Raw genomic sequence first — 21,559 nt, forward strand, 5'->3', positions numbered from 1 at the left:
GTACACCTGCCTCTTGTTGCAGCGGGAGCAAAAAGAGGGATAACAATTTAGTTAGGTTGATTTGGATTATGGCCTTGTCTGGTGTTTGACGGGAGACAGAGGGCACTTGTTCGTGTTGGGTGTTGCCTTTTGCCGGTCGGTTTTGCAAGCTGCAGAACGACCAACCGGGACCAGTGGCGAGAAGCAAGGGCTTAGGAACGACCCGAGCGGAGCTGGTCGAGGTGCCTTGGCGACAACGCGGTGAGCAGAGCTCCTGTCCTGGCGAGTCGGACCTGGGCACGGGAAATTACCTGGCGTCCCGACACTGGACGTGAACTTGGACGAGCCTGACGAACGTGCGCGCCTGGCATCCGAGCCACGTGGAGGCAGCTCGTCTTCCCGGCGCCTTATCTGAGGGCGGGGATGCTGTTGTGCCATTACCACCAGCCCGGATTTCGAATCTGCAAGATGCAGAGTTTATCCTGCGAGCGCCCTAATTCTCCCTTGACAAGTCATGATGCTGAGCCGTCAGGCAGCGGTGTCCTGCGGAGAAGCATCGGCGGGCAACATGTCCGAACGTGCAACCAAGTGCCAGACAGCCCGGCGCCGCACCTCCTTTTGCCTGGAGGTCACCGCGCGCGCGAACTTTGAACCGGGTGGCCAGCGCGGTCGCTGGGTGGACCTCTCGGACGACCGTCGAGTGCTGGCTTAGTATTGGGCCGTTTGAGTGACAATGGTTTCTCGGGGATTATAAGGCCGCGACGAGCCGCCTGGAAGACCGGATCCGCCAAACCACCTGGAGCAGAGTGCCGCTCTCGACTGGGGTGAGATGTGTCACGCGTCTTCGCCGGACGTCGCCGTGCGGGAACAGTCGCGTTTGCTGTGAGCTCTCGGCCCCAGTGCCGATCCGATCCTGTCCTGTATAATGACCTGTATGTAGTGTATAAAATCCCTTTCGTTATTCTCACCGACGCCTGACTCGGAGTCTTCGCTACCAACGCTCTGTCACGAAACGGGTGACGAGCGCTACGGGACCACCACAAAGTCGTAATAGTGGTGCAGCGGTGCAAAGTCGTAACAGCACACACGTACGCACGCGCACATACGCACACACGCACGCACACACACGAACACATGCGCACAAACACAAGCAAACGCACAATTACAGGGAAGGTATGGCATTAGCAGTAAATTATGTGTACAAGCGATTTGGAGCGCTGCAGCTGTGCTTTTCGAACAACACAGGATTTGCTCCGCTACTCTGGTAGGACTGTGAACGGAACCGAGATTAAATTTAGCATAAAAAAGTGACAAGGCGTGGACCCTTGGTCAATATTCTGTCGAATAAAAATGTTTATGAGTAAATTACTGCCTTTGTAAAGATTTAATGAGTTCTAGAAAGTGTTATACGTTGCCAAGGCTTCCAGAGGACCAGTCATATGGGCATCGATTTCAAATGTGATTTGATTACAGGCAACTAAAATTCTTATTACAACTCCAAAAGCAACAGCCTCGTTGGAAATTGGGTTGTAATTCTGCAAGGTCGCACAAATTTGCTACATTATTTGGGGGAAGGAAATTGATTACTAGAAGAGAAAATAAAGGCCGAGCTTTCATATTATTTACGCTCCTAAACCTAGTGCCCCCGCGTAATTGTGACGTCACGAATTTCAAATGCTTTTTTTGTGTCTGCCCTTGCGGCGTGGTAAATGTTCTCGAAACATTCGAAATTGTCCTTTGCTCCTTTAGAATACAACGTAATTCTTTTCACCGATAAAGATTATCTAGGTCCGAGCAGCCGTTGTCAAAATTTATGGCGTCATGGTGGAGAGCTAGGGCAAAAACTTCGATGTGGCGTCGCGACCCGTCTTCTTCTCTTCGCGTCATTTGTGGCTTGCCAAATTTCCTGTCGCAATAAAAGTGGCTTTTATGGTATTGTAGCAGTGTACTTTACTAATGCAGCTCTGTCTCTTTTAATGCGTCAGAATTTTCTTAGCTGGTTCGTCAGTTTCGTGTCGTCGACGCTGTCCACACAGCAGATTTTGGCAGCGCGCCAGGAGGGCCCGCGTGCGCTTCCACCAATGGAAGAGAAGAGTTCGGTCACGTGATCCAGCTAACTCTTCCTGCAACGTCATCAAGTGGTGTTCCCCTTCACGCATCGCGGGCGGCCCAACCCACCGATTGAGACCGCGGTCATGCCTCGCCTTTCCCTTCGTGAGGCGTTGGCGGCGCGGGCGTTTACCGCCGCATCATCTATCAGGTGGTGTTAGGTTAGAGCCGGCGGTGATGACTCGCTCGGCTACTGTACGCTTACAAAGCTGGCCAGCACTGGAGCATCGGAGAAAAACGTAGTAGTTGAAATCAGTACGCTACAAAACATTCTTTACTGAGATCTGTCAAAGAGAAAGTGCGACCTTCCCACCCGAAGTGATTCGGCGCGCTCGAAATAGAGAGCGAATACGCCCAACCCGCACCACAGCTAGCTAACGCTTAAGAGGAAGCTTTAGCTCGGGCCCAACTCCGACGCGGCCTATTCAAATACATGTAAAAACGCAAAAACGTTTTTCTGAGATAACCCCTGGACCGATTTTAATGAAATTTGTTGCATTTGAGAGAAAAAGTTAAATTCTAGTGACTGTTGGAAGTGGGATTTTGATTTAAGGCTTGAATTTTGTTAAAAGGATTTTCAAAAATTCAGACGTTTGAACAAAATAGAAGCACGAAGTTTACAAACTAATAGCTCTGCATCAAGAAGAGATATCGCGATTCTGTAAACGGCATCCATTAGATCATTCAAAGCGGACGAATTTGATATGTCAGTTTACATCTTACGTGAATTTGTTACGTTGTTTACGAGGGTTCTGCAAAAGTTGTAATTACACATTTCCCCATTTTTTGAGGTCCATGTGTAACATATCAATTTTGTCCGCTTTAGATGTGCTATCAGGTACAATCCACAGAATTGCGATATCATTTTTTCTTGCTGAGTTACGGAGTTCTAAACTTGATAGTTTCGTTTTCTGAAAATTTGCGATTTTCGCCACATTTTTATAAACAATTGACCACCTAAATCGAAAATTCGAAACCAACAGTCACTAGATTTTAAGTTTTTCTTTTAAATGCAGCAAACCCCGTCAAATTTGGTGCAGTGGTTGCCTAGAAAAACGAATTCTCCTTTTACATGTATTTAGATAGGAGCACCCGAGCTAAAGCTTCCTCTTAAACAATAGCGTTACCCGTTCGTAACCGTCGTGTAATTTGCTGCTCTGTAGAGTCCCTTTAATCTTTTCAGTACTGTACACGAGCCGACGACTCCCAGCAGGGAGCAATCTGAAGGTGTCCTCAATGCCGCAGGTGGTGCTTTGAGCCTGTCGTCGGAGCCACCGCATTGGTCTTCCCTCGATGACGTCGACGTGCGGCTCAGCCGAGGCCCGTCGCGCGGGAGGCGTGCTTCGTGCATTCGTCATCCGAGGAAGCCGCATCGCCGGGGATCGAGTGTCAGCCTGACAGATGTAAATCGATGAACCGATCGACCGCTCCCTCCTGGCGTTTATCTAAAGGAAGTCCATATGACGTGGCCGATATGTCAGTGTGTCAACTCTGCTGAACCATAACGTCGATAACGCTTTCCTTTATACACGTGATTATATCGATGAATAAATGAATTTGAATTCAAGTTAACTGAATGCAGGTTTGACATGCTTTGATTATAGACCCTTCTGTCTGCACTGTGGTAGCAGTGTATTTGTGATTCCACAAATATTTTACTAGCGCGCTTATGGCATTCAAATTTGCCGAGAAAAATAATTTGAAGGCATGGACTTCAGGCATGAGCTTTAATAATGATTGAGCTGATACGTATGTTCATGTTATTGCGCTCGTACACGTAGCTTTGTTGTGCGTTTAGGATTAAGCTTTAAATAAGAAATAGCGTTTAGCCGCGTAGCAAAATCGGCGTTATGTGTAGGGTCCTACATGTATCCGCTAAATATAGCGGGCTATTCAATAAGCTGAAACCGGAAGTCTTTCGGGACTTATGTGCGTAAACACTAACGGGGTCTGTACTATGTTGTTTTCCTGGAGGAACGAAATAATCTAGAAAGAAGCGTGACGTCTCGCCACCTGTCCTTCGCCAAGTCTTCGTGAAACCGTCCCCTTCGCATGTTTTTCTCTCTCTCCCGTACCTCGAACTGCCGGTATATCACGTGACCTCTGGGTGTCTGTGCAGACGCGGGCCAGTATGTTTGGTTAGCAATAGAGTTCAATTCACGCGAATGTGTTCGGTTGCTCTGCCAACCGCTCTGCGCACATTTTCCTCCAGATATGCTTGTGCAACTCGAGTCGTTTCTTGCAGAGTACACATTTAACTTCGCTGCAACATAAAGGAATGCGGCAGCCGCTCGTGACTGCCGTTCTGTCTGTTCGGTCTCCTTCATGAGCGCGCGCAGATTGAATTAGTTGGTGACGAGCGCGAACTTCCTCCCATGGACTATGGCGCGGGAGAACAAAATGCACGCGCGGCAATTTCTGCGACGCTCAGGCGCGAGGTTTCACGCGCCACAGCCCAGAGAGTATTGAGGCGACGCCGGACCAGGGCGTTCTCGTTAAAATATCCACGGCCTGCTGGATAAACTCACGCACGCACACGCACGCACGCACGCACGCACGCACACACGCACACACACACACACGCACTCACACACGCACGCGCAGACACACACACGCACACACACACGCACGCGCAGACACACGCGCAGACACACACGCGCAGACACACACGCGCAGACACACACACGCACACACACACGCACACACACACACGCAGACACACACGCAGACACACACGCACGCACGCACGCACGCACGCACACACGCACACACACACACACGCACTCACACACGCACGCGCAGACACACACACGCACACACACACGCACGCGCAGACACACGCGCAGACACACACGCGCAGACACACACACGCACACACACACGCACACACACACACACACACACACACGCAGACACACACGCAGACACACACGCACGCACGCACGCACACGCGCGCATACGCACACACGCGCAGACAAACACGCACGCACGCACGCACAGACACGCTCACACGCACACACACGCTCACGCGCACACAAACACGCACGCACACAAAAGTACATTATTTTTAATCCAGAAGCTGTGAAATACAGCGACAATATCGTGGCGGCATTTCAGTTTTATCGCGTGACGCTCCTTCCTGATTTGTTCATTTGTTTCATTATTGTTTGCAATGTCTTTTTTTCGCTGCACTTGCCAGCTAAAGGTGCTCCTCGTGATGTTTTTTGATGTCTCATCGCCGCCATCCCGACTATCCTTCGACTTTGGGAGGCCACTCGTTCGAAGAGTTAGGTGGCGCCGTCGTAATGTGAAACAAAACAGAATTAACAGAAAGGACAAATTGTAAACGCGTTCATGCTGGTGCTACGCAAAGCCAAAGGCGACTGATGGCACTTGGGTCCACATGTCTCTAATTGCAAACACTTTCTTACTGGCCGCTTCAAAACTGTCCGGCCGCAACAGCTCTCATGTCAAGCAGTGTGCGAGTTCCATGTAGAGAACTACCTGATAGGGATTATATTTGCACCCGAGCAGTGGCGTAGCCAGAAATTTCGTTCGGGGGGGGCTCATGTTCCAGCTCGGCCTCCTCCTTAAGAGGCAGCTTTAGCTCGGGTGCTGCTATTTAAATACATGTAGAAGGGTAATTCGTTTTTCCTCGCAACAACTGCACCAAATTTGACGATTTTTGTTGAATTTAAAAGGAAAAATTAAATTCTAGTGACTGTTGGTTTCGAATTTTTCATTTAGGCGGTCAATTCTTTATTAAAATTTGGCCAATATCGCAAATTTTCAGGAAATGGAACTATGAAGTTTAAAACTCAGTAACTCAACAATAAAAAATGATAGCACAATTCTGTGAATTGCATATAATAGTACATCTACAGAGGACAAAATAGATATGTTAAACATGAATCTCAAAAAAGATTAGTATTATGGAAATACGACTTTTGCAGAACCCTTATACACAACGTAACCAATTCACGCAAGGTGCAAATTGACATACCAGATTTTTCTGCATCGACTTTCCTAATAGTTGCCGTTTACAGAACCGAGATATCTGTTCTTGGTACATAGCTATTATTTTGTAAACGTCGTGCTTCTATTTTTTCGAAATTTCAAATTTTTCAAAATATTTTGTACAGAATTCAGGCCGTAAATCAAAATTCCGTTTCCAACAGACACTATAATTTACCTTCTCTCTCAAATGCAACAAATTTCATTAAAAGCGATTAGCAGGATTGTCTCAAAAAAGCGTTTCTGCGTTTTACATGTATTTGAATAGGCCGCATCGGATCGGGCCCCTGCTAAAGCTTCCTCTTAAACAATTTGTCGAGGGATCAAATACATGAATAATAACCGCATTACCATTGTCAAAAATGCTGCAAACGAATTCTTTAACGCTACGCACTGTCCAAACAAGTAAAATGTGTATTTTTTCATAAAAGAATACTCTCGTATGTGCCAAAAATTGTGCCCAAAGTAACTGATATCAATGCTTCCATGTTTTTGTCTATTTAATAAGTAAAGAAAATATCACACGAACTTTAGAACTATATCACTTCGAAACCAGGAAAGCAGCGCATGCCGCTGATATGAAAAATGAAAAGGCCATGAAATGAACAAGTTGAGGACAAATATGTTAATGAAACTTAGTCATTCAAGAACCGTGTTTACATTCTTGTATATATGCAATGGCCAGTGAAAAATCTCCATGACGCTCTCATTTGTTCCAATGTATTACGCAGGAGCAGCTGTCACCGGTCATGAATCGTGAGTAATTGCACCGAAATTATAGTCGCAACAGAGAGCACGTATAACAAGCAGGAGTTCTGCAAGCTATACGAGGGCGAGTCAAATGAATATGAGCCAATCCGAATATATGACAAACGCGGTACTTTATTAAAAAGTAGTCTTCATGAGAATTTTGGCATTTGCCCCATTGACTAAGGAGTCGCGTGATTCCCATCCCATGAAACTTCTTAGGTTGCTACTTCAAAAAGTCTGTAACTGACTCTTTCACGTCATCGTCCGGCACGAATCTAGTTCCGTTGAGCTGTTTTTCGGTTGCCCCAAGATGTGGAAGTCGCAAGGGGACAGGTCTGAGCTGTATGACGGATGTTGCAGGGTTTCCCACTTGAACTTTGCCAGTTTTGTATTAACCACATCAGCGACGTGGGGACGGGCATTGTCGTCGAACAAGATGACATAATTCGTCAATTTTCCACGTAGTTTGTTCTTGATTGCGACACGCAGTGGTTCCGGCGTTTCATAATATCGGAAACAATTGATAGTCTGTCAAGATTGAGCAAATTCTATCAGTAATGGCGCCTGACGATCGAAAAAAAGTCAACAACACCTTTCCGGCGAAAATGACGGCCTTTGCATTCTTTGGCCGTGGTAAATTCGAATGTTTACACTGTAAGCTTTGCCGTCGTGTTTCAGACTCGTAGTAGTGGCACCATGTTTCGTCCCCGATCACAATAGCAAACAAGAAATCGTCATCCTCATTGTGATACCAGATTAGATTAGTCAAAGCAGCGCCGAACCTCTCCGTCTCCTGGCGGTGGATCAAAATCTTGGGCATCAATTGCGTACACAAGAGCCGATAACCGAGGTGCTCATGAATTATGGCGTGAACGGAACCGTGACTTATTTTCACATGCTCTGCCCGTTCATCGATGCTTGTCCTCAATTCTTGTCTCAGCTCATCAACCTTTGAAATTGTGCGGGATGTGATTGCACGATGGCATTGACCTGGTCTTGGAATGTCTTTGCAACTTTCCCATTCTTCTTTGAACCGTTTGCTCCCACGCTTTACAGTGGTCGATGAAATGCAATGTTTAACGTACACGGCAGCCATACGGTGATTAATTTCTTTTTGGGAAACACCTTTAGCTGTCAAAAATTCGCGACACCACGCTGTTCAGCTTTTGGGGTGTCCATTATGTCAGGCAACCATGTTCAACCTAGTGTATGAGAGCATTAAAGAACATTTATTCTCACATATGCGTACTACTTTTGTAAATGAGAGATGCCACTCTGCTACACGCATGCCTCGCAGATAATGAACCGAACCATTATTGCGACTCACACTCGTGCTTTAGAAATGCGAAGAGACAGCTTGATAAAGGGCAAAAAGTGCGACTGGAAACAAAGTTCACTGCACGTATACACGAAACCTCGCAACAAGATATTTAAATATACGTATAAATCACCAATAAATTACGTATCTAAGAAAAAGTCGCTGTATATAATGCGTCAAACAAGGCAAATAAACATGCTGCGCGATCACAGCTTCACAGAATCCTAGATTCCGCCCCAATTCCATTCACTCCCCCCGGTGTATCACGCGCGACCAAAGGCGGCGCGCTTGCTCCCCGCGTTTCTCCTTTGCGCACACACGACTGAGCCACCATCGTCGGCTCAGCCATTTCACCCCCCTCCCTACGCTTTCACTCGCACATACAGTATGCGGCACGCGGTCACGATGTTATCAGCCTCGTACTTTAAACGAAACATGAGGGCGACGGCGACGGCAGGATATGCGCCTGGAGTGTCCATATAATTGCCATCGCAATAATATAATAAGAGTATCTGGCAACTGAAGCGTCCCATGGCTCATTACTTTCCGCAAAAGAAGAAATAACAAAATCGAACTTTCACCATGCGACAATTCGCTGCACCGCAACAATGTATTTTTTTTTCTTCTGTGGTGCGGGGGCACCGAAATGAAAAAAACGCATAGGAAAGTATGTTGGCCACAATAGAATGCCTACTTTGGGCCCCTAATGTGGCTACGGAAGGAATATCGAAGGAAGCATGAGACGCTTGGTCCACTGGGAACCAACCATACGCATACTGCTCGGTATCCTACACCGGCGAGACATGACTTTCCGGAGTAGTTCTGCAAAAGCGAACGTGGTGCAATCCGTCGAGTCCCCACAGTGATGGCGGCGAGCGACCATTGTTTCATTTTCTCGTCTGCTAGCCAGAAAGTGTCCAAAACTCTGCCAGGCGAAAATCCACTCGGCCAGAGAAAACCGAACGCGCACCGAAGTGCGCTGCGCGGTGGTCGGGGCCACGCGAAAAAAACGTATGCGCTCTAGCTAGCTCTGGCAGCCCGCGGGTATGGTAGCGAGAACAAAAAAAAAATTGAAGAGGCTCAATGTGTCCTCGCGAATAAAAGTCAAAGTAGAAATAATAAATAAGAACGTACTTAGCTTGGCTGGATTTAGTGTTTTGACATGGATGCTCTGGCGTAGGTTAAAAAAATATGTTGATATTTTTTTTTATGTGACATGGTGGTACAAATCAACCACCACAACGCTTCGTCTCATTGAAACTCGTTGCATGCTTGGTCAACTTGTCGGCTAGTGTGTTGATTTGACTTGTCTTGTTGTGTGTTCCGATGTAAGACTTTAGAAAAGTCAATGGACCTTTGGCGTCAAATGTTTGCAACAACATTAAACCCACAAAGTTCCGCAATTGAAAATCTAAAGCACAACTTTGGAAATGTCAATGCACTTTTCACAGCAAGAGTTTATGAGATTTATACCCATAAATTCTCGGAATTGACATCCATGCGCTCCATAGATTCCGCGGCCTCAGCGAGATGCCGCGGCGAGCCCGCTCCCCATCAAACTGCCCTTGAAACTTTGTGGTCGGATGGGGCTGCTTGACGTTATGTGACTCTCGGTGCATGGGCGTTGTCGCGAAATCCAGCCCGAGTTCGCTATCTTTGCGCTTAAATGTCTTTTCGAGCGTCAAAAAGACATTCTAGACAAAATCCAGAATGATTTCCGGCGCCGGGGGTTGCTTTCGTCGGCGGTGCATGGGCAGCACGAAAAAATTTCGGGGGGGGGCTGAAGCCCCATAAGCCCCCCCCTTGGCTACGCCCCTGCACCCGAGATATTAAACTTATTTTGGAAAGTTGGTGGAGTGCTTCAAGCCTGCCTCACCTCCACCGCGGATCGACCCGGTATTGCGCTATCTGCGAGACCGGCCCACGGTTTTTACACACGCAGAACAAAAATGCACGGAACCCTAGCCGAAGACAGCTTTGCTGTAATAACTAGCCCAGCTATAATCGGTTTCCCCTGTCGTCCCTTTGGGGTAAAGCAACAGACGTTGATTTCTGTTTTGCGAAGCATTTTGTTTTACGAAGGATTTGCCAAGCTGCCGGAATGGTGGGAATCGAAGTAGATTCCTCAAAACGTGGAGGAGGTCTCTGTGTCTATTGCTGCGCGTCTACGATGCAGTGTCCAGGACCCCCACTGAGCAGCGCCAACGACCCATCCTCGGCGGACATCGAGGACGAGGGCCACTGCACCAGGGGGGTCATGGTGCTCGTCTCTAGCGCCGGCCTGTTCGTGGTGAGCGCGCTGTGCGTGTTCGTGTTGCAGCAGATGCTGCGCAAGCCGTACGTCTCCGTGCCCGTCGTGTGCGCCACGGAGGACTGCGTGATGCATGCGCGTCACATTCTGCGCACGCTCGACGTGTCGGCGAACCCTTGCCTGAGCTTCCACGCGTACGTCTGCGGAGCCGGAAGCGGTGACGCCAGCGATGACGTGCAAGCGACGACGGCGCCGTCTGCCAAGGGGGCGAGTAACTACACTGGGGAAGCTGGTGACGGCCTTCTTCGACACATCGACCCGGCACGAAGGTCAGTGGTACGATTCATAAGCCTCCTGCAAAACTCACTAGAGGGGACACTGGCGCTAGTAAAAACAGAGAAAAGGTAGTTAGGACAGTAGGGAAAAATGAGAACAAGAGCTCGGTGACGCAACCCACCGCCTTGTTTCAAAGGGGACACTCATAGCATCCGTTCGTCCCTCCTGTCGAAGATGCAAGCGTTGGTGGTTCTGTCAGCATGGGAAAGGCGGCCAGTACAGGCACGGCCGCTGGATAAAAAAGAAAAAGTGAAGCCTGCCGCATCAGGCGTGCTCCAATGGAAGCGGACGCGACAGCAGTGGTTGCATTGTAGAAGGGTTGACGTGCCTCCTGCCGACCAGACGAGATGTCGAACCATCAATTTCATCAAGCAACGAAAACAAAATAAGTGCAGAACTGAATAAAAGGTATTGATTTATTGACAAAAAAAGCTTTAAAACATGTTAATTTGGGACGATGATTGTCGATGGTAATGCGATTAGCATTAAAGCAATAGCGGCACACCGTATTTCCATTGCATGCGCACGAAGTGGCCATCTCGCTGCCCACGACATGCCAAACACGGCACTGCATATCCTGTTCTTATTTATTTATTTATTTACTTATTTATTTATTTATTTCATACGTACTGCTAACCTCCATTTTTAGGCTGTTGCAGGACATGGGAAATTACATTGCATAAAAATAAGAATGACAAACTTATACACTTTTTAATATTGTAGTTTACAAGAAGACGTAGTTGAGCAATACAATAAAAGGGTGTGACCTTCATGAGTCAGCCCTTAAAGGTTAATGAACAGAAATACAAAAGCATAAGATAAACAACAAAAAAGTGCATCAAAACAAATTAGAGACAAAATGCGGTGTCTGTAGGCGATACTGATAAATCAATATGCGTACTCATAGACATATTTTTCCAGCATAGGAAGGAAATCGTCAGGTGAGCAAATTGTAATATTACTAGGAAATGAATTCCAGTCTCTGATTGTCTGGGAAAAGAAAGAATACCTGAATGTGTCTGCGTGGAACCTGCATTCAATAAAGTGTTTATGATCTTTAGTTCTAGTGTTTCGCTGTTCAGTGAAAGATACATATGCACCGCTGTTTAATTTGTAGCTTCCGTTAAGGAGGTGGAACAGAAACTTGAGGCGTAAGAATTTAGCACGCTTGCAAATAGTCGGTAGGCAAACTTTATCAAGGAGTTCTGTCGGAGAATCATTATGGTTGTGCCTATTATAAATGAATCTGATTGCTTTTCTTTGTATTGCTTCTAGGTGTTTTGTGCACTGTTTGGTATAGGGGAACCAGCAGGTAATACCATATTCTAGTACAGGACCAACGAATGAGGTGTAGGCTAGCATCTTAGTGTCTGGTGGGGCAGATATTAAAGAGCGTTTAAGTGAACAAAGTGTTGTAAACGCCTTAGAAGATTGTGTGTGACACATGTTTGTCCCATTTCATATTATATGATAGGACAATGCCCAAATATTTGTAATCATCGACTCTCTTTAATTTTTTCTGTTCGATCGTGTTGGTGAATTCTAGTGGGGTTATTTTTCGGCTTACCCTCATAAAAACAGTCTCGGCTAAATTAATCTTCATTTGCCATGCCTGACACCAACTTGCTACTTGCGCAAGCTCCTGATTTAGCGTTACTTGATCATTATGGTTGCTAATCTGCCTGTATATAACGCAATCATCTGCAAACATGCGCATCGTTGATTTCATGCTATCTGCCATGTCAATGATGTATAGTAAAAAGAGAATTGGTGCTGAGACTGTTCCTTGTGGTACTCCGGATGACACCTCTACCCAATCAGATTGCTGACTTTCGATTTCTACGTACTGTTGTTGACCTGCAAGATAAGCTTTTATCTAGTTTATTATGCTGCCAGATCCGAGAACGTGTTGTAGTTTGCCCAGGAGTTTAGGATGGGATACCCGGTCGAAGGCCTTTGATAGATATAAAAATGTTATGTCAGTCTGCCCGCGGTTATCAATTGTTTGAGCGAGATCATGGACAGTTTGTGTCAGTTGCGTAGCAGTGGACAGTCCTTTTCTGAAACCATGTTGTTTGTTGCTAACCAAGTTATCTTTCGCAAAGGTTACGATGTGTTTTAGTATGATGTGTTCGAGAATTTTGCAAGATGTGCAAGTTAGCGAGGTCGGTCTTATAATTTGATGGGCTTGTTGCGTCACCTGATTTAAGAATCGGGACAATATTTGCAGTTTTCCAGTCTTTGGGCACGTCAGACGATTCTAGAGATTTTTTAAAGATATGTAAGAGGTATTTAGAGACCCATTCTGCGTATCTCTTGAGAAAAGTATTTGGAATCCCATCTTGGCCGCAAGATTTTTGAATGTCGATGTTAAGCAACAGTGAAAGCATACCCGATTCCTTTAGCTCTATATCACCAAGTATATCGCCGGTTCCTCTCAGCTGATGGTTTAAATCTGGTGAAGTTCCGTTGTCTTGTGTAAAAACGCATTTAAAAAAGTTATTGAACTGATTCGCTCTTTGGAAAGCATCGTTAGGCGGCAAATCGCTTTGCTTATGCATGTTCGCGTTAAAATATCTTCAAAAATTTTGAAGAGCCGTCTTGATGAAGCTGCAAAGTGTGACGTTCATGTACGTATGTTTTGCTTGTTTTGTCACTGCTCTCAACACATGTGCCAATTTGCTAATTTTCTCAGAGCTGCAGGGATTTGATGTCTTATTCTTAGGTTTCCTCAGCCTTGACAATTTACCTTTTATATGTATTATATTCCTTGTGATCCAAGGGTTTCTTTTGTGCACTTTCTTTTTTTTTCATGGGTACAAAGTTTGATAAACATTGCTGCACATAGGTCTTAAATTTCGCCCATGATTCATCTACTGTCACAGAATTATCATGGAAAAGACAAGAAAAATTGTGGTAGTGATAATCAAAAAGGTCAAGAATGCTGACATCATCTGCGCTTTTCCAATCATACATTCGTGTGATCAATTTCTCTGAGCGTGCTGACGACGGCAGTGATAGACAGCATTTAGTTGCCTTGTGGTCCGAAATTCCGTCAATTATTTCCCATGATGCGTTCTCTACGGGAATGTTTTCACTCACAAAAGTTAGATCAAGAATTGTGCTGCTCGACGAAGTGACACGTGTAGGTTGCTCAATGATTTGATCTAAACCACTATTGAAGGCCATATCATGTATCGCCTCAGCACTGTCCTTATCGACAACACCAACATCGTACGAATCCCATCTTTTACCTGGTATAACTGCACCCCAGCTGAAACTCCGAAGTATCCATAGAATGCTCTCGGAAACTGCGTGCGTCGCAATGGATCGCATCAAGAGGCCGCGCTAGACGCGCAGGTGTGCTGTGGATGGAGCGTTATCGCTTTGATACGTTCAAAGCTACATACCCCTTTGTCACCCTGGGCACATCCATTCTGGGGGGGTTGGTCAAGATTGGCTACGTACCAATATCCAATACGCTCTGCACAAGTTGTCTGTTTGGGCACATACCTAGTGGCACATACCCATTGGCGTGTATCCAGCGACCCAAATTGCTGCGGTAATGGCCAGCAGCAAGTTGTCTGTTGGGCCCATATCCAGTAGATCATGTTGTCTGCTCGGTATAAGACAGCAGCGAGCACATATCTAGTGGCCCAATCTAAGTAGATACTGAATTCGTGGGAGAAATAGGGTATATGCGTACCGCAAAATGCTATGAAGCTATCGAAGAATGCTGATTGCATTAAAGAAAAACATCTTGAATGCGATATCTTTCGTTCCAACACATGGACGACATGGACGTGCGCGCGTGCAGGCTGGCCCGTGCCTACGCCCGCCAAATCGTTGCGCCGAATCTGCTCTCGGGAAACGGGAACTCGTCCACGGCCTCCAAGGCCCGGGCGGCCTTGGCCCTTTGCCTGAGCAGGGGAGCCGAAAGGCGTCCCGCAGCTTCACTGTGGTCTTTCATGCGGCAACGAGGCCTCGAGTGGCCCACTCGGTTCCGTGGCCAGACCACACTCGTCGGTGTGCTGCGCGTGCTGCTCGATTTGTCAGTCAAGTGGAACGCTGCGCTCTGGTTCGACGTTCGATTCCGTCACCTGGAGCTGCGCGCCAACGTGGAGGGACCAGTAATCGTATTGGGCGAGCCCGGTCACGTGCCGCTGCTGCGAATGGAGCAGGTCGGTTGCCTTGACGATCCGGCGTACGACAGCACCACGCGCGCCCTGGCCCGGTACCTGTCGAACGGCGACGCCGGTCAAGGCGCCGGCGACACTGAGGACCCTTTCGAGGATGTCGCGGCGTTGGGACAACTCAAGCGCGACGAGAAGGCGGTTCGCGAGGCAATCCTGCTCGCGCTGAGTGGCGGAGACGATATAGACGACCGTTCCGTGCCGCTGAGGGACTCCGGGTACGCCCTCTTTGAGGGCGTGTCGTCCTCGGACTGGACGTCGCTCCTGGTCGAGCAGCTGGGTGTCACAGCGGGGCAAGGTGACGGCGTGAACACTAGCCTCGACACGACGCTCCTGGTGCTCAACGGGCGGCTGTTTGCCGGGCTGTCGAGGCTCGCTGTCGACATTCCGGCCGCCAGGCTCTTGGACGTTGTGGGCTGGATGTTCGCCTATTCGTACGCCTGGATCGAGAACCGGCTTTTCGACCAAGTACCCGCGCCGTCCGTCACGGACGGCACTGTAGTTTCGGAGCCCGACCTGACCGCCCGAATCCTCTGCTACGCTGTGGTTCTCGAGTCGTTCGGTATCGCCCCGCTGGCGCCGCTCTTCGCGCGCATGTTTCCGCCCCGGGAACGCGCCAAGGTGACCGCAGTGCTGAACGCAACCGCACACACCCTGGTCGAGGCCGTGCGATCATCTCTGGGCCTCTCGAACGCCACCAAGAACAGGGCCGGTGCCAAGATCAGGGCGCACACGCTCCAGGTTCTGTGGCCTCCGCCACCGTTCCTCAGTCCGGACGTGCTCGATACCCTGTACTCCCGGTACCCTTCCATGCAGCCGGGCACCTTCTACGACTCCTGGCTTATGTCTCGCAGGGCGCAGAGGGAATCGCTGGTGAGACCATACTACGGGACCCTCATGACCCTGCTTCTGAGGTGGTACACCGAGGAGATCCTCTACGTCTACTCGCTCAACCACATGACCCTCGGTCTGGCCGCCGTGTTTCCGCCGTCCTACCACCGGCGGGGTTCTCAGAGCATGACGTACGCTGGCATCGGGTTCCAGTTCGCCCGCAAGTTGGTCAGCTGCATCGACTGGCGTGGAAGGTTCAATTGAGACGATTTTTTTTCCAGGCACAGTGAGAAAAATATGGATGATTATGCGCTCGAAAATCAGCTTGGTTGTAGTTTCAATACGCCTTCCTTGCGCGATATACATGTTTGTGATTAGGCGAGTATTTTCCTTATCGTCTCTTGTTTGTCGAGGCTGGGTTGTGGACGTCCCAGTGATGTTTCTCGAACAAGAGCGCGAGGTACTCGCTCTCCAGTTCCACGAATACTCGTGCTCCAGATATGTATCGCAAGCATAGAAAGTGCACGTATATTTGCAAGAACGGTGAACAATCTGCAATTCGTAATTGTTATACTCTGATTAACTTTCGTAGAATTATAAAAAAAGATTGATTTTCCTGGACCAACAGACCCAAGGCAATCTTCTGCCACATAATTTTTAGTATTGTGTTGTAAGTGCGTGGACGTAACTCGCTTGAACCACACAGACCTGTAAAGGAAGGAATTCTGTTGAAATACAACTTTCTCACTCATGAATTATTCTGAAATTAAAAAAAAAATATTCAGGCTTTAAACCAATGTACTGCTTCCTAGAGTCAGCAGAATTTCACTTTCTCTCAGAAATGCACCACATTTCATAGAAACAGGTCCACTTGTGTCCTCAGAAAAGCATTTCTGCATTTAAATAGAGAATTCGAACTTGGCCCCGATCTCGACTAAACAGTCCCCTGAAGCGTCCTATTTTGATTTAGAAGCTCGGATTCGATATTTCGCGAAATCGCGACAACCGGCTAGAGGTAGTTAAGAGAGCGGTTGGTTCCCTCTGTTTTCCTTGGCTTCGTTGTCTGTCGGTTTCGTACGCTGGTGGCTGACAATAAATCGTTGCCCGTCGGGTCCCCTCATTGTCGCCGCTCATCTCTCGCAGGTTCCACGACTACGACGGTGCGAGCACGGCCTCGACGTGGTGGGAGCGCGAAGACAGTTCGGCGCAGTGCCGACTCGACAAGGCCCGGTCTGCGCACGAAGCGAGAGCCATCGGCGACTTGTTCGCCCTCGACGTCGCTTTGGCGGCGATGAAGAGCGTCTCGGACGCTTCGCCGCTCAGGCTCAAGCTGCTGGAGAAGCTGACCGCCACGCAGACGTTCTACGTCAGCTACTGCAGCCGCTTCTGCGGCGACCCGGATGCTCGCGAGAAGTGCGACCTCGCCATGAACGGATCCGAGTTTCAGGCGGCGTTTGACTGTCAGTGGCGGGTGTTCGATCGCGGCTGCCTTTTCGTGTAGTCCCGATGTTTGATTTTTGCGGTTTCTTTACTTACTGTTTTCATTTCGTGTGATAGTTGACTTTCCTGTGCGCCGATTTTTTTTTTATATTTCCGCGTCACATCATATGCAGGGATGCAGCACCGTACTATTGTGGAAGGATTTCTATCTACGCAATTATTGCCAGAATAATTGTACATACACTCAACACAGGATGTAAACACGGGACCAGATACCTAACCACGATTGTAGCGCCATCTTTGCGGTATGCACCTTCCTATAGTCATTGTGAACGAGTTAACTCGCTCCTAGGGGCTCGAAATATGTGCTTTCGTGTTTGACTTTTTTTTGCGAGTTGTCCTTTCCGCTTGTTTCGGACGATAGTTCTGCGCCAAAACAAAGACCTGAATTCGTATGGATCTACAGTATTTGTTCCTGGGTTTTCTTGCGGTGTGTGAGCAATGTGCGTATTTTGGTGACGTCACATGTGCATTGCATTGGACATGGCGAACCTACGCCGATTTAAGTTTCGGTTGTGCTTGCACGTGTCTCATCGCGACTTTGAGACAACGCTCCTCATTCGAACGGTGCTGCTTGACAGAGTTCGGTCACGGTGGTCGACATCTTCCTGAAATCTTGGTACCGGTACGAGAACTCCTTCAGTGCAGGTTGTTCGAAATACTGTTTCAACAGTTTTATTGGATTAATTGTCGGCCCAAATCTTCGACATACGTCGACCGCACGTGTAAGGAACCACCATGTGCTGCAAAATGTTCTGAAAATCTCAATATCCTTGATTGATTGGTTATTGACGTAGGTGATATCGATAACATAGCCGCGGGAGAAACGATGCATGCAATGCAAGTAGCGGGACGAAATGCATCAATCGGGACGTTTGTGCACTTATGTTTTGCTATAAACTAAAGCACCGCATAGGCGTGCAGAGTTTCGGATGAGCGCCCGTTCATCAGTGGTTGTCTTGACGTCACAGGGACACAGTCGTTCCCATGCATTTTCAATCCTACCACTGTGACGTCACAGTCGTACACCGAGTTACCATCGGCATATCTTGGAAACCTCGTATAACAAAGGAAATCGCGTAAAAAATACAGTGGTGACTTAGCGGTAAATGTGACAGGCGCGTTAGCATTACATCGCACCTCTGTAATTTCGCAGATCATTTTGCGCTTCTTTTCAGTTATAGTTCAGTTCCTGCAGGCTGCTGCAATGGCGACACTGTGTTGCTGCAGGAGAAGTGACGTGGTCAAGTCTGACAGCCCTGAAATTGAGGTTAAGCCACTGCAGTAGGTCCAGTCTCTGTCAATAGAGCCGTCGGTGTAGAATTATAGATTTGTCATCTATTCCGTCCAGATGTTCTATCAAAAAAGATGTCGCACCTGCCACACATGTAAGGTGCTTGGCGCGAACATACGGAATGCTGACATGTCACCCTCTGATACGACCACGTGGGCTTCTGCTGTACTAATTTTTTAGGAACTTGTACACCAAGTACACATCATACTTGTGAGACTAAGGGACTTAACCGATGCCGCTCAGCCATATCGCACCCATAGAGGGTCATTGCAAACTTCAGCCTGGCGGTGCCAGAAAAGACGGCCCATCATGGTCGTGTGTGCATTCTCATGCTCTTGGTGACAATGAACATCACACACTAAAGTGTTCCGAAATTGAAGCAAAATGTAACACAATAATAAATGAACTCAAGCACAAGACTGCACCACATCAAATGCAAGTGGTATTTTCTTCCCGCAAGGATATCGGATATTAAGGAAAGATGGATTTCAGCTCCTCCAAAAACCCGCCGTGATAGCGAGTTGGAAAGTGAGGGGCAAGTCTTGATGATTTGAAAAACGTGCCTTGTATTATGTGCGGTCCCAACTTATGTGTGATACCTGGAGTTGTTAGCTGGAATTGGAAGTGTTTCGGACCGTACTGCCGTTGATAAGTGCAGTTCAAGCGGAGAAACTGCCGGGAACGTCTGCAAGGCAAGGCCCGCCTACAGCAAGCGACACCCCTCCTCTTCCTAGGGCGGTGCACACGTCACTTCCCAAATTATTGCATGCGCTGACATCGAGTTACGCGACAAGATAAACAGTTATGCGCAAATTGCCTTTCGTCGAGAAAAGGTAAGTATATCGTTCATTAAAACGTCGGCCAAACCAGGCAAATTCACATTTCTGAAAAAGCACGACTTCGGCAACTTCCCATGCTTCCCATGAAAATTATTGTTTCGGGCTGGTCCAATAAACTGCTTTTAAAGTGCTGGTTCTTCGCGTGGATCACTCCGCACACGCCTCCTGATGCCGATTTGTGCGATAACACGGTGAATAAGCTCAGAATAATTTTCTCGGAAAATAAAAAAATGGTAAGTCTATAGCCCATGGAAATTACTGTTTCGGGCTGGTCCAATAAACTGCTTTTAAAGTGCTGGTTCTTCGCGTGGATCACTCCGCACACACCTGAAGACGCCGATTTGTGGGAGAAAACAGTGAATTAGCTCAGAATAATTTTCTCGGAAAATAAAAAAATGGTAAGTCTATAGCCCATGGAAATTATTGTTTCGGGCTGGTCCAATAAACTGCTTTCAAAGTGCTGGTTCTTCGCGTGGATCACTCCGCACACGCCTGCAGACGCCGATTTGCGCGATAAAACGCTGAATAAGCTCAGAATAATTTTCGCGGAAAATAAAAAAAATGGTAAGTCATAGCCCATGGAAATTACTGTTTTGGGCTGGTCCAATAAACTGCCTTTGAAGTGCAGGTTCTTCGCGTGGATCACTCCACACACGCCTCCTGATGCCGATTTGTGCGATAACACGGTGAATAAGCTCAGAATAATTTTCTCGGAAAATAAAAAAGAATGGTGAGTCTATAGCCCATGGAAATTACTGTTTCGGGATGGTCCAATAAACTGCTTTTAAAGTGCTGGTTCTTCGCGTGGATCACTCCGCACACACCTGCAGACGCCGATTTGCACGATACAACGCTGAATGAGCTCAGAATAATTTCCTCGGAAAATAAAAAAAATGGTAAGTCTATAGCCAATGGAAATTATTGTTTCGGGCTGGTCCAATAAACTGCTTTTAAAGTGCTGGTTCTTCGCGTGGATCACTCCGCACACACCTGCAGACGCCGATTTGTGGGAGAAAACAGTGAATTAGCTCAGAATAATTTTCTCGGAAAATAAAAAAATGGTAAGTCTATAGCCCATGGAAATTACTGTTTTGGGCTGGTCCAATAAACTGCCTTTGAAGTGCAGATTCTTCGCGTGGATCATTCCGCACACGCCTCCTGATGCCGATTTGTGCGATAACACGGTGAATAAGCTCAGAATAATTTTCTCGGAAAATAAAAAAAATGGTAAGTCTATAAGCCCATGGAAATTACTGTTTCGGGCTGGTCCAATAAACTGCTTTTAAAGTGCTGGTTCTTCGCGTGGATCACTCCGCACACACCTGAAGACGCCGATTTGTGGGAGAAAACAGTGAATTAGCTCAGAATAATTTTCTCGGAAAATAAAAAATGGTAAGAGTATAGCCCATGGAAATTATTGTTTCGGGCTGGTCCAATAAACTGCTTTTAAAGTGCTGGTTCTTCGCGTGGATCACTCCGCACACGCCTGCAGACGCCGATTTGCGCGATAAAACGCTGAAAAAGCTCAGAATAATTTTCGCGGAAAATAAAAAAATGGTAAGTCTATAGCCCATGGAAATTACTGTTTTGGGCTGGTCGAATAAACTGCCTTTGAAGTGCAGGTTCTTCGCGTGGATCACTCCGCACACGCCTCCTGATGCCGATTTGTGCGATAACACGGTGAATAAGCTCAGAATAATTTTCTCGGAAAATAAAAAAGAATGGTGAGTCTATAGCCCATGGAAATTACTGTTTCGGGCTGGTCCAATAAACTGCTTTTAAAGTGCTGGTTCTTCGCGTGGATCACTCCGCACACACCTGCAGACGCCGATTTGTGCGAGAAAACGGTGAATTAGCTCAGAATAATTTTCTCGGAAAATAAAAAAATGGTAAGTCTATAGCCCACGAAAATTATTGTTTCGGGCTGGTCCGATAAACTGCTTTTAAAGTGCTGGTTCTTCGCGTGGATCACTCCGCAGACACACGCAGACGTCGATTTGCACGATGAAACGGTGAATAAGCTCAGAATAATTTTCTCGGAAAATGAAAAAAATGGTAACTCTATAGCCCATGGAAATTACTGTTTCGGGCTGGTACAATAAACTGGTTTTAAAGTGCTGGTTCTTCGCATGGATCACTCCGCAC

General features: G+C 47.3%; 1 protein-coding gene across 6 annotated transcripts in view; it reads left to right on the top strand.

Annotated features, from left to right (window-relative positions):
• LOC135900741 (uncharacterized) overlaps positions 1-19,546 on the top strand; it is a 74,612-nt gene extending 55,066 nt beyond the window's left edge. For all 6 annotated transcript variants that reach the window (XM_065430286.2, XM_065430284.2, XM_065430283.2 and 3 more), the window contains 4 exons: positions 3,334-3,491; positions 10,347-10,750; positions 14,575-16,035; positions 16,925-19,546. In XM_065430286.2, coding sequence (XP_065286358.2) covers positions 3,334-3,491; positions 10,347-10,750; positions 14,575-16,035; positions 16,925-17,282 — 2,381 coding nt within the window. In that variant the 3' untranslated portion in view covers positions 17,283-19,546. The remainder of the gene's footprint in view (positions 1-3,333; positions 3,492-10,346; positions 10,751-14,574; positions 16,036-16,924) is intronic.
• Positions 19,547-21,559: the final 2,013 nt, after the last annotated feature.

Source organism: Dermacentor albipictus, chromosome 8, assembly GCF_038994185.2.
Source record: "Dermacentor albipictus isolate Rhodes 1998 colony chromosome 8, USDA_Dalb.pri_finalv2, whole genome shotgun sequence".
NCBI lineage: Eukaryota > Metazoa > Arthropoda > Arachnida > Ixodida > Ixodidae > Dermacentor > Dermacentor albipictus.